Here is a 13564-nt window from a genome sequence, read left to right on the forward strand (position 1 = left end):
TTTTTTTCTGAGGCAGAGTCTCGCTCTGTCACCCAGGCTGGAGTGCAGTGGTGCGATCTCAGCTAACTGCAACCTTTGCCTCCCGGATTCAAGTGATTCTTCTGCCTCAGCCTCCCGAGTAGGTGGGATTACAGGTACCTGCCGCCACACCTGGCTAATTTTTTGTATTTTTAGTAGAGATGGGGTTTCACTATGTTGGTCAGGCTGGTCTTGAACTCCTGACCTTAGGTGATCCTCCTGCCTTGGCCTCCCAAAGTCCTGGGATTATAGGCATGAGCCATGGCGCCCAGCCCCAAAGTGGGTCTTTTGAGGACACTGAGATCATGGCACCATTCCAATCATTAAGTGCCTGAATCTTGGAATGGAATGGCCTGGGTTTGAATCCCAGCTTTGCCACTTATTAGCTCTGGGTCCTTGGATAAGTTACTTAACCTTTCTGAGCCTCAATTTCCTTATCTTTAAAATGGGAACAACAAGTGAAAGGACCTGATTCTTAGGGTGGGGTCACGTGGACTGAATGAGTTATGATGAAGAAGACTTAGAACAACACTAGATTCATAGAACATGTCCAATAAGAAATGCCATTTTTGTTAATATTTCTGTTTCTTAGCCCAGCCTGTTGAGTTTGGCTATCTTCTTTTCACTCCAGCTAGATTTGGCTCTACCTATTGCTCTTGGCTTTAACAGTTTTCCTTCTTTTACATGAACTTTACTTTTTTCTTTTTTGAGATAGAGTCTCGCTCCATTGCCCAGACTGGAGCGCAGTGGTGTGATCTTGGCTCACTGCGATCTCTGCCTCCTGGGTTCCAGTGATTCTCCTGCCTCAGCCTCCCAAGTAGTTGGGATTTCAAAATGCATGTGCCACAATGTCCGGCTAATTTTTTATTATTGGTAGAGATGGAATTTCACCATGTTGGCCAGGCTGGTCTTGAACTCCTGACCTCAGGTGATCTGCCTGCCTTGGCCTCCCGAAGTGCTGGGATTATAGGTGTGAGGCATCACACCCAGCCAACGTGAACTTTACCTTCAATGGTGAAGTTTTAAGTCTGAAACCACACTGCAAGGAAACTTCCATTTTGGCATGGCGGCTTCAGAATCCTGCTTTCTTGCAGTTTCTCAGTCAAAGTACGCTAGGATCTGATCATCTGCATCCCCATAGTAAGCCTCTCAGCACATGCTTGTTTTTGGGAACTGGTGCTGGGCTCTCGAGCTCACTCAGCCTCTTACTTATTATCACCACATTCAGGTTTGCATTTCAGACTTGCATTTTTCAGCCAGCAAACCTCTATTCCGAGTTGAAAATAGAATTAAAAAATTATTATGCTTTGAAAAGTTTTGTTAAGAAGTCGATAGAATGGTGAAAGGGCCAGTGCAAACCGCAATCCTGAAAAACACTGTAAACCAGCAGCCCCCAACCTTTTTGGCACCAGGGGCCAGTTCCTTGGAAGACAATTTTTCCATGGATGGAGGATGGGTAAGGTTGGTTTTGAGATGAAACTGTTCCCCTCAGATCATCAGGCATTAGATTCTCAGACGGAGCACGCAACCTGCATCCCTCACATGTGCAGTTCACAATAGGCTTTGTGCTCCTACAAGAATCGAATGCCATCCCTGATCTGACAGGAGGCGGAGCTCAGGCAGTAATGGTTCCTAACTGGCTGTGGACTGGTACGGGTCTGCGGCCTGGGGCTTGGGACCCCTGCTGTAAACCAAAAAGTGGCTGAGACAGGTCTCAATCCATTTAGAGCTTCATTTTTCCAAGGTTGATTGAGGATGCACTTGGGGAAGAAGAGACTCAAGTCACAGTAGGATCTGTGGCCTGTGCTTTTTCTAAGGACAGTTTTGAGGATTTCAATATTTAAAGGGCAAAGAGTGGCGGAGGCGGGGGGCGGGGGGCAGGGAAAAAGAAAAAAAGGGAGGGAGGGTATGTTGGAGGTGAGTGGTTACATTCTTGCAAGACTTTGATTAGTGCTCACTGAATCCACATGTTACCTGTGAAAGGAGGGGTCGGGAACAATTATTCATTTGCCTGGCTTTCAGCAAATCTACATTTTACATAAGATAAAAGCAAGCATAGAGGAGAAGAAGGCAATCATGCATTTGCCTTGGAGTGGGTGGAGGGATGATTTCTAGTTCCGTCCGGTACCCGTTTAAGATAAGCTATAAATTTACATTATCAGCCGGGCATGGTGGCTCACGCCTGGAATCCCAGCACTGTGGGAGGCTGAGGTAGGCAGATCACTTGAGGCCAGGAGTTTAAGACCAGCCTGGCCAACATGGCAAAACCCTGTCTCTACTAAATATAGAAAAATTAGCCAGGTGTGGTGGTGTGCACCTGCAGTCCAAGCTACTTGGGAGGCTGAGGCATGAGAATCTTTTGAACCCAGGAGGTGGAGGTTGCAGTGAGCTGAGACTGTGCCATTGCACTCCAGCCTGGGTGATATCAAAAGACTCTGTCTCAAGAAAAAAAAAGAAAATCAGGGTGAAATTCAGCAGAATTCTGTTTTAGGGCAAAGATTTTGGGACCTGCAAGGAATTTCCTGTGAGTGATTTGTGAGGGAGGCCACCTGGGGAAATATGTGGCCCTCATTCTTTGCAGTTATCTACTTAGGAACAAAATGGAAGGCAGTTTTTGTGTGACTCAGTTTCCAGACTTCTGCCTTTGGCATCGTGAGTCTGGGGTCCTGATTAATGTTTCCTTTCACAACACCATTCTGAATGCCATAACCCCCCAAAAATCTAAGTTCCCAAAAGTATAATCCTGAAGGATTAAAATCTCAAATGTCAAAATCCTGAAAGCTGAATTCTGGGGAAGGGATTGTGTGTTTGGTTGTATGCAGGATGGTTACATCATGGATGCAACTAAATAGCACAATTACTTTGTTATTGTCTTCACTGGGAAACCAGGTGTGGTTTAAGGCGATGCATGTGGGTGCTGGGTTGACAAGCAGGGGAATTGTGGAGTTAATTTCAGGTATCAACTTGACTGGATTAAGGAATATCTGGAAACCTGGTGAAGCTTTTTTTAGGTGTGTGTTTGTTGGGGGGGTGGTTTCTACAGGAGATTGGCACGTGAGTCTGAGTGGACCAGGTGGGGAGGATCTGCCCTCGTGGTTGGCAGGCACTAGCCAATTGGCCATGGGTGCAGAGAGATCAAATACAGAAGGCAAATCCATCCCTCTTTGGAATCTGGGACAGACTTTCTTCTGCTGCCTTGGACATCAGAACTCCCGGCTCACTGGCCGTGGGAATCTCGGGCTTCCACCAGCAGCGCGTGGTCAGGAGGGCTTTGGCCTTGGACTGAGAGTCACACTGAAGGCATCTCTCATTCTGAGGCCTTTGGGCTTGGTCTAAGCTGCGCTACTGGCATCTCAGGGTGTCCAGCTTGCAGCTGGCCTGTCTTGGGACTTTTTAGCCTCCATAATTGTGGGAGCCAATTCCCCTGATAAATTCCCTCTCACATACCTGTGTATTCTATTGTTCCGTTCCTCTGGGGAAACCTAATATAGATTCCTCTATTGAGGAAGCCAAATATCATTCCTTCTTACTGTATTCCTAACAACACAAGAGAAGAGGTCCATGAAAATGTTCCCTCACAAAAGGGCTGTGAAAATAAAAGTTTAAAAGCTAGTTCTTACTGGTGCCGCAAAAGCAGAACATTGCTTAATTGCAATGGCTGAGCAATAATGAAACTTGCAAATGGACAGCCTGTGCTTACAAAATCCGTAGCCCACGGCCACTCTCCAAGTACCAGTGCAGGAGGGTTTTGAAGATAATACGTGAGAAATGTAAGAAATCTAGGCCAGACACAGTGGCTCATGCCCGTAGCCCCAGTGCTTTGTTTGGGAGGCTGAGGTGGGAGCATCACTTGAAGCCAGGAGTTTGAGACCAGCCTGGGAAGCATATGAGAACTCATCTCTACAGAAAAAAGTTAGCCACATGTGGTGGCGTGTTCTTGTGGTTCCAGCTACTCAGGAGGGTGAGGCAGGAGGATTGCTCTAGCCCAGGAGTTTGAGGCTGCAGTGAGCTATGATGGCACCACTGCACTCCAGCCTGGGCAAAGTATATATGTCCAGGGGCGGTGGCTTATGTTTGTAACCCCAGAACTTTGGGAGGCCAAGGTGGGTGGATTGCCTGAGCTCAGGAGTTCGCAACCAGCCTGGGAAATATGGTGAAACCCCATCTCTACTAAAAAAATACAAAAAATCAGCTGGGCGTGGTGGCATGTGCCTGTAGTCCCAGCTACTTGGGAGGCTGAGGCAAGAGAATTGCTTGAACCTGGGAGGTAGAGGTTGAAGTGAGCCAAGATTGAGCCACTGCACTCCAGTCTTGTCTCACTGCAACCTCCTCCTCTTGGGTTCAAGCAATTCTCCTGCCTCAGCCTCCAGAGTAGCTGAGATTATAGGTGTGCACCACCACGCCCAGCTAATTTTTGTATTTTTAGTAGAGATGGGGTTTCACCATGTTGGCCAGGCTGGCCTTGAACTCCTGACCTCAGGTGATCTGCCTACCTCAGCCTCCCAAAGTGCTGGGATTACAGGTGTGAACCACCGCACCTGGCCTAGTTTGCTTTTGTGTTATGGTGAAGGACTCAGTGCTGGGAAATGGTCATGTGTGTAACCATGGGTTTGGAAATGGAACATGTGGTGGAGTGAATTTGCTTCAGGAATTACAACTGGATTCAGGGAGCTAAAATAATTTAATGCAGTCAAAGGTAAGATATAGACTGGAATTTAAGTTGATAAACTAGATTTTGAAGAAAGTTAGGTCTGCAGACCTTTTTAGCCTTGCTGAGAAATTACAGGTTCCACTTCATTCCCGTCAGGGCGGCACCAATCCCCGGGGGTCCTGAGAGAAGTCACCTAATCTGTACCTGCCGGGGGAGCAGTCCTTTTGATCCCACAGAAGAAGTAATATGTGTCTTAACTGAGAAAGAAAACAGTCAAATTTTCCATACTCACAGTAAAAGAAAGTTATAATTTTTAAATCTTCAACTTGTACGACTGTAGATATACTGTACCAGAGAAAACAAAATGTTGCTTCTTGCTGGGCACAGGAATGACGACTGCAAAGAGCACCCGCCTTCCCGCCACCCCCGACAAGGCAGATCTCAGTGGAAAACCCATGCTCTGAAAGGTGTACCGTATTTATCCCATGACCTGGTGCATCTCGGGTGCTCCATGAGTTCTTGGGGTAGGAGTGAGTTCTTCCCAGAGATGGCGAGGATGAGGTTCCTTGGGATTCTTTGAAATCTGGAATTATAAGAGAATGAGGTGCTTGGGTGCCATGGTGGTTGGTGGAAGGAATGTAAAAGTAGCCTGTGAATATTTGAACATCTGTGTTGAGTTTCTGTATTTGTTGAGGCAGGGCACGATGATCAGTAACAAGGTGTCAACTAGGTCATTTGAGTTCTGTTTGTGACTGCCACAGTGTTGGGTAAGTCAGTTTTTTTGGTGCTGTTTTTAGAAAGGAAGAAGCCTTTGAGCGGAGGTTCTGGTCCAGCAGTTTCTACTCAGGCACCTCCACCCTGGGGGCCCTAGAAACAGAACAGTCGTCTGGCCTATGTTGCTTGGATTAATGTGCGTCAGATGATGTGCTGTTATGTTTCAAATGTACACAGATGATAGCATGACTTCAAAATACAGAGCGGGCTGGGCGCTGTGGCTCACACCTGTAATGCCAGCACTTTGGGTGGCCGAGCCCAGGAGGTGGAGGCTGGCTCATCTGAGCCCAGTGAGTTGTGATTGTGCCACTGCACTCCAGCCTGAGTGACAGAGTGAGACCCTATCTAAAAATATGTAGGATGGAAAAAAAGGTAACTAAGAATTTTAAATACCTTTGCATTTTATGAATTACATTTTATTCATCCACAGATGGTGAAGTCAGCTAGTCATGTGGAAGTTGACATTTTCAGTGTTAAAAGTGGTGTGGTTTCCCCTGTACTGAGCTAACGAACATTCTTTTAGTTCAGAGTCTTGGTTTTGGCCAAAGCACTGTGCAAGTATTTTTTTGCATAAAAATGTAATAGGCTACTACTTTGAGCCCAGCGGTTCTATATTTGGCCTCTCTGGGGACATCTAGTGGGTATATTAAGAAGTGCAAGCTGGAAGTGATGGCTAATGCATCTAATCCCAGCACTTTGAGAAGCCGGGGAGGGAGGATTGCTTGAGCACCGGAGTTCCAGACCAGCCTGGGTAAGACAGCAAGAGTCTGTATCTAGAAAAAAATTTAAAATTTAGCCAGGTTTAGTGATGTGTACCTGTAGTCCCAGCTACTTGAGAGGCTGAGGTGGACGATTGCTTGAGCCTGGGAAGTGGAGGCTACAGTGAGCCATGATCACACCACTGCACTCCAGCCTGGGCAAAAGAGTGAGACCTTGTCCTAAAAATTAATTTAAAAAAAGGAAAGAAAGAAAGAAAAAAAGAAGTGCGGTCTCTCTGTCTAGTCGTCATCTGTTGCTAAGGAGGATGGCTGCATTGAGGCCCACTTCAGAATGTTAGTGAGGGGTCTCCATCCCCTGGCTCAGCCTGGCTGGTGAGTGATGTCCTTGTCACCCACAATCATGACAGATGGGTGCTGGCATCTTAGATCTGTGATGTCTTCTGATCCTGAATGCAGGCTGAGGTGGTTTCTTTAAGATGGAGCAGGGTGTGATGGCACGCATCTATAGTCCTAGCTACTTGGAAGACAGGTAGCAGGATTGCTTGAACCCAGGAGTTCAAGTCCAGCCTGGGTAATACGGCCAGACCTTGTCAAAGTAGGTTTCCCCCACCACTTTTTTAAGAAAAAAAAAATGTAGGATAGAGAAAATGTTGCATGATTGGAACCCTTGAGTTGGAATTTTAAAGCAAAAGTGGAAATAGAAAACATCCATGCTGTCTTTGGCTTAAGGCTGCACTGGTGCATAGGCGCCTGCAGGAAGCTCCTCTCTGCCCCTGTGTGGGGCTGGGCCCTGCGCTGTGCTCTCGCTGCTGTGCAGCTCTTGCCTCTGATCGGAGTCTGAGCGCCTCCGGGGCAGGCGCTGTGGATTGTCCCTCCCATGGCCAGGGCCTGGCAGAACAGGCACCTAGTGGCATCAGTTTGAGTTTTAACTTTTTTTCATTTTATGTGTAAATAGGATTATTTATAACTCCTGGGAATCTAAATGAATGTTGGATTTTTAAAAATTATGATAATTTGAGAAACTTAGATTTTCTTAAGCCTTAAAGTTCAACTTACAAATATCTTTCTTTTTCTTTCTTTCTTTTTTCCCAAGGTGGAGTTTCACTGTTTTTGCCCAGGCTGGAGTGCAATGGTGCAATCCAGGTGGAGGTCACTGGAACCTCCGCCTCCCAGGTTCAAGTGATTCTCCTGCCTCAGCCTCCCGAGTAGCTGGGATTACGGGCATGGGCCACCACGCCCGGCTAATTTTTTGTATTTTTAGTAGAGATGGGTTTCTCCATGTTGGTCAGGCTGGTCTTGAACTCTTGACCTCAGGTGATCAGCCCACCTTGGCCTCCCAAAGTGCTGACATTACAGGTGTGAGCCAATGCACCCGCCCAGCCAAAGCTAACAATTTTTCTATAAAATAACATTTACTTTCATTATTTGATAAATGGTTTATTAACTCAAGTTTAACTGATTAAAATCCCTAAACAATGTACTGTAAATCAGTTTCATTTGCAACTCAGTGAATTGAAAGAATTTAAGCATTTTCAACTGCTTTAACAAATGGGAGCTGCCTATCTTTTCTTCAGCATTTCCAACCCCCGAGGCCAACTAGCAAAGGTAGTAGATTGCTTTCTGTACTTAAACAACCCTTTGAAATCTAATAAACCAAATTTGGAAATGGGGTAAATCAGCTTCTTAAAAACATTCAAATCCTGGATGGACTTTGATGCTCTTCTTTCAAATGACTAATATCAATTACATATTTCAAATTAGGACCACTTGCTTTAATTACCTTAATAACTAAGGCACATAGTATTTCAAAGATGACAACATTTAAGTTTGAAATTAAGTTTATTCTTCAACCTGTAAAGCTGGATATTCTAATTTTTCCCTCTGCCTCCTCTGGTAATAAGCACACTCAGGCCAACAGAGGTTACTGTGTTGAAGGTTCGTGACTCTGATCTCCACCAGAGATTTGAGCCTAGGGCCAAGACTGGGTGTTACATTCTAGCAGGATTCTAGAATTTAATAAATTCTGTGCTTACCCAAGTGCAGGTGCACTGAGCCCTTTCCTAGAGTTGCGTTCACTTCTCTCTGTCAATGGGGGATCCAAACTCCTGCCTTTGACCTGGGATTGATTGACTGAGTGAGTGAGTGAGTGAGTGAGACTGAGTCTTGCTCTGTTGCCTAGGCTGGAGTGCAGTGACACAATCTCAGCTCACTGCAGCCTCCGCCTCCCAGATTCAAGCGATTCTCCTGCCCCATCCTCCTGAGTAGCTGAGGTTAGAGGTGTGCCACCACACCCGGCTAATTTTTGTATTTTTAGTAGAAACAAGGTTTCTCCTTGTTGGTCAGGCTGGTCTCGAACTCCTGACCTCAGGTGATTCACCCACCTCTGCCTTCTAAAGTGCTGGGATTATAGGCATGAGCCACCAGCCCAACCTGAGCTGGGATTTAGCTTTCAAATCTCACCCATCTTGTGCTCTCCCTGTACATTCCATCTTTCCTTCTCAGCTGGTTTGTAATCCCTTTCATCATCGGATCTGAGCTGCAGCTTAGGTGAGGTTGCAGCTAATGTCCATCACTACTTAACTGGAATTAGCTCACTTTACCTGACTGGATTAGGCATTCTTTTCCTGTGTATGTGTTTTCTGGACTGGTGCATGTTCACAGGGTATAGTCATTTTTTTTTTTTTTTTTTTGAGACGGAGTTTCGCTTGTTACCCAGGCTGGAGTGCAGTGGCGCGATCTCGGCTCACCGCAACCTCCGCCTCCTGGGTTCAGGCAATTCTCCTGCCTCAGCCTCCCAAAGTGCTGGGATTACAGGCGGGAGCCACCGCGCCCGGCCCTGCTATAGTCATTTTATTGGCAAGTAAGTATCAATACCTACTGTCACCTTAAGTGCCTGAGTTAACTTCGGTAACAGATACGGGAGCATTATCTGTTTCACATTATATTCCACATTATCACGTGGAATCTATTTCTATTTCAATCTCCCCTGTCCGAAGGCAGCAATCGCTCAGCAGATTTTCTCTTCCGTCGCCACTCTGGCAGCAGGTCAGAACCACCTGAGGACCTTTCGTGTCGTGCGTGGTCAGGGCCCCACCTCAAACCATGTGAAGCAGAGCCTCTGCCCAGGCATTGCTGTGTATTGAAAGTGCAGCAGGTGATTCAGACACATGGAGGGTTAAAAACCCCAGTCCTCAACTTTATTTAACATGCTGTGAAACCAGAGATTTCAGGTCATTAAACAAACCTTGTTCTCCTTACCCTCATGTTGTGGAAACATTCATGGGAAGTGTACAGAATGAGAAGGATACCTTACATAGAAGGTGTAGCTAATTCACAGCTGGACTATTTTCCTGTCATAAGACCAACAGCAAGGTATCTTAAGGTGTGGGTTACAGAGCCTTTATGATATATGTTTCTTTTTTTTTTTTTTGCTTAAAGTGCTCATGTGGGGGTCAGTGCTGACTGTAAGTATTTATTATGACCCAGCGTAGTGAGGTGTGCACCCTGGTGTCTGCTTCCTTGCTGCAGGTTTCTACTGATGTACTCCACGGTTCTGTGCAGCTATTACAATTCGGCCCTGACGACAGCAGTGGTTGGAGCTATCAAGGTGAGTGGATGGAGCCACGGAAGGAACAACTGAGTCAAGGAATGGATTGTGAATCCAAATTTTCTGCTGGAGGCTGGGCGTGATGTTCTTGGTGGTGGTGTAAGAACAGGAGCTGTGACCTTTTCAGGTGGACCTGTGTGATCCTGTCTTACTTCTTTTGTTTTTTTGTTTTTTTTTTGAGAAAGAGTCTCATTCTGTCACCCAGGATGGAGTGCCGTGGCATGATCTTGGCTCACTGCAACCTGTGCCTCCCGGGTTCAAGCAGTTCTCCTGCCTAAGCTTCCTGAGTAGCTGGGATCACAGGTGCCTCCCACCACACCTTGCTAATTTTTTTACATTTTTAGTAGAGACAAGGTTTCACCATGTTGGCCAGGCTGGTCTTGAACTCCTGACCTCAAATGATGCATCTGCCTCAGCCTCCTAAAGTACTGGGATTACAGGCATGAGCCACTGCACCCAGCCCCATCTTACTTCTTCTAATCTATGGCATAGAACAGAGGGACAGATTGCTAATTTATAAAGGAGAGACCAGTGATAATTTTTGAAGTCAGGGGTGACTTGGAGGGGATGGGTCTGGGAAAATGAAGTAAAAAGCTGAAAAAAGACCAACCACTCCAGCTCTCAATGATCAGTAAGGTACCTTGTGAACCACAATATGGTTTTCTGGGAGAATCTGCCCACTAAGAAGTAGAGCCCTTGTGGAGAAGCATTTTCCACGTAGGTGTGCACTGTGTTATAAGGCATGAACCTGGGGGTTGGTGTGTGGGTGTTTGCATATGTGGATGCATCTGAATTCACACACATGCACGCGCACACACGCGCACACACACACACGCACATACGCACGCACACACACATGCACACACACGCACGCACACACACACACACACACACGTGAATGAATGGGGGAGACATGTTCTGGATTCTATTCCATACTTGCTTCGTTTTTCTATTCACATGAAGTCCTAGAATGCGTGAAAACACTGCCTGCTTCAAGAATTCACCCGTCCCCTGACTACCCAGAGGTCTCCCAGAATGCAGTGGGCAGAGCACAGCCTGAAATTTAATGACTGTCTCTACTCAGTTCAAATTTAGGGTCAAGATAATTAACTCACTCCTTGGCCCTGGTGTGCCCACAGATGGCAGTGCCGTGTGGGAGCTCAGGGTTGAAAAAAAAAAAGAAAAACAAACCTGGTGCAGTGGTTCATGCCTGTAATCCCAGCACTTAGAGTGGCCAAGGCTGGTGGACCACCTGAGGTCAGGAGTTCAAGACCAGCCTGGCCAACATGGTGAAACCCTGTCTCTACTAAAAATACAAAAATGAGCCAGATGTGGTGGCAGGCGCCCTGTAGTCCCAGCTACTTCGGAGGCTGAGGCAGGAGAATCGGTTGAACCTGGGAGGCGGAGGTTGCGGTGAACCAAGATTGCGCCACCGCACTCCAGCCTGGGCAGCAGAGTGAGACTCTGTCTCAAAAAAGAAAATCCAAAAACCCAATGATGGTAAAGAGATAGGACCTGGCAAGCAGATGACAGCCCCACTCTTCCTCTTTTGCCTGCATGCCAACTGGAACAGGGGAGACAATAACACAATTTTCTGTTGTTATCATACCATGATTTATTTATTAAGCCCCATATTTAATGGCTTATTTATTTATCTATTTTTCTGAGGCAGGGTCTTGCTGTGTTGCCCAGGCTGGAGTACAGTGGCATGTAGCTCTCTGCAGCCTTGACCTCCTGGGCACAAGCAGCCCTCCGACTTCAGTCCTTGTGGAGTAGCTGGGATTGCAGGCATGTGCCAGCCTGCCCGGCTACTTAAAAAACTTTTTTTGTAGAGATGGGATCTCACTCTGTTGCCCAGGCTGGTCTTAAACTCCTGGGCTCAAGTGATCCTTCCACTTCGGCTTCCCAAAGTGTTGGGATTACAGGCGTGAGCCATGATTCCTGGACTGTAATGGTGTTTATTTTGTTCAACCCCTGTGAATATCCCTCTGTACAAGCCTCGATGCAAAGTAACTACAATGTCTAGTTTCAGGTTTTACCACGTTTTCCCCTAAATATTTTACTTTGAAAATGACGAATCCTCTGTTTTTCTGCAGAATGTATCTGTTGCCTACATCGGGATGTTGATCGGTGGAGACTACATTTTCTCTCTGTTAAACTTTGTAGGGTTAAATATTTGGTGAGTGGGAATTTTTAATGGACTCGCTTTGGGAAAACAAGAATCTTAAACAGTTTGGTTAATATGTAATAAGCACAAGAGCCTAGAGAAGTCGTTCATGTTAAGCCAAGAGGTGTTTTGACATTCTAATTTCGAAGCTAATTTTCCTTGATCGCTGGGTTCATCCTCATGCGGATCCATGGGGACACGTGTGGTGACAGTTCGAGGGGCCGGGATGGAATTTAACTCACCTGTCTTCCTCACGGAAGGCCCCTGTGTCCTCTGCCCTCCTCCTAGAAGTGGGGTGTGTTACCTTTGTGCCCACTAGGCTCGGCATGCAGGGGTGTGGACTAAGCCAGCTTTGGAAGGCGTTTGGGGTCTCAGCAGAGGGATGCTATTTAAGGCTAAGGGTATGTAGTTTGTTCAGTAAAAACCACGTGCTTATTTTCTCTCCGAGGTTCGCATTAGATTTGATGACTGTTTTTCTGCCTCCAAAGGCTTGTAAATAAGATGGGCAATTCTCATCAAGCAATGTGCAAAGTTGAGGATATTGGAATAATTCTCTCTGCATGAAGCAGGCTGAATGGATAAAAGAGCAGCAGCAGCTGCTGGTAGCCCGTGTGACATTCCCAGTCACTTACTTTCACTTTTTTCCCTCCTTTCAGCATGGCAGGGGGCTTGAGATACTCCTTTTTAACGCTGAGCAGCCAGTTAAAACCTAAACCTGTGGATGAAGAAAACATCGGTTTGGATTTGAAGAACTAGAGTCTGCAGCGGGGTGTAGACGGACTTGTGACTGGGGTCTGGGGGTTATTCCCACTAGGAATGTGAAGCCAGAGGTTTCAGATTCGGGACATCCTCCCCCGGGGCAAGCGAGAATATCTGCAAAAATGCAAAGAACTACCTCATACGCCCGCACCATGAGCCACTGGCAGCCCTGAAAATGTACTTGGGCCGCACCTTACTAGTGGAAAGCAAAGCTTTTCAAAAGAAGCCGCTGGGACTCGGTGGGTGGAGCCTCAGGTGCTCTTCTAGGGACCGATGGCGCCTTTGTGGCATCTCCGTGCCATGTGCTGGGGAGGAGGTCGATGTGATGGTGACTGTTTTCTGATTAGCACCTTGGCCTGATTTGCAAGGTCCCAGCCACAACAAAGGGCCAATTGTTTAGTTTAAACAGACACGTCTTTATTTTAATAAAATTAGTCAGTTGACTGCCAGTAAAGTTATTTGCTAGCTTCGATGAAAGCTATGTTGGTATCTCTTCCTAATCATCAAAGTAAAATAAAAAATTATTTCTGGGTATGTCTCATGCTGTGATATTACTGGAGGCAGAAAATAGTGGCCATCATTCACAAGGTAGCAGAATATGTCACTTTGAAGGAATCATTCCAAACTCTTTTTATGACTTGAGGCTGGGGAAAGCTACAAAGTAACTCAATGGGAAACAAAAACACTCAGGCTTTATCCTGTCAGCATTTTTTTGTTTTTGTCCTTTTGGAGACAGAGTCTCCCTCAATCCCCCAGGCTGGAGTGCAGTGGTGTGATCTCTGCTCACTGCAACCTCCACCCTCCGTGTTCAAGTTCCTTTCATGTCTTAGCCTCTTGAGTAGCTGGGATTACAGGCACCTGCTACCGCG

At 46.4% G+C, this 13564-nt stretch overlaps 1 protein-coding gene across 9 annotated transcripts in view; it reads left to right on the forward strand.

Moving 5' to 3' along the window:
• The window catches only part of SLC35D2 (solute carrier family 35 member D2), a 69116-nt gene extending 55884 nt beyond the window's left edge, over positions 1-13232 (forward strand). For all 9 annotated transcript variants that reach the window (XM_017547185.2, XM_017547186.2, XM_017547188.1 and 6 more), the window contains 3 exons: positions 9691-9769; positions 11866-11948; positions 12593-13232. In XM_017547185.2, the coding sequence (XP_017402674.1) occupies positions 9691-9769; positions 11866-11948; positions 12593-12692 (262 nt within the window). In that variant the 3' untranslated portion in view covers positions 12693-13232. The remainder of the gene's footprint in view (positions 1-9690; positions 9770-11865; positions 11949-12592) is intronic.
• The last annotated feature ends 332 nt before the right edge of the window (positions 13233-13564 follow it).

The sequence above is a fragment of the Cebus imitator genome, unplaced genomic scaffold, assembly GCF_001604975.1.
Source record: "Cebus imitator isolate Cc_AM_T3 unplaced genomic scaffold, Cebus_imitator-1.0 Scaffold196, whole genome shotgun sequence".
NCBI classification, from domain to species: domain Eukaryota; kingdom Metazoa; phylum Chordata; class Mammalia; order Primates; family Cebidae; genus Cebus; species Cebus imitator.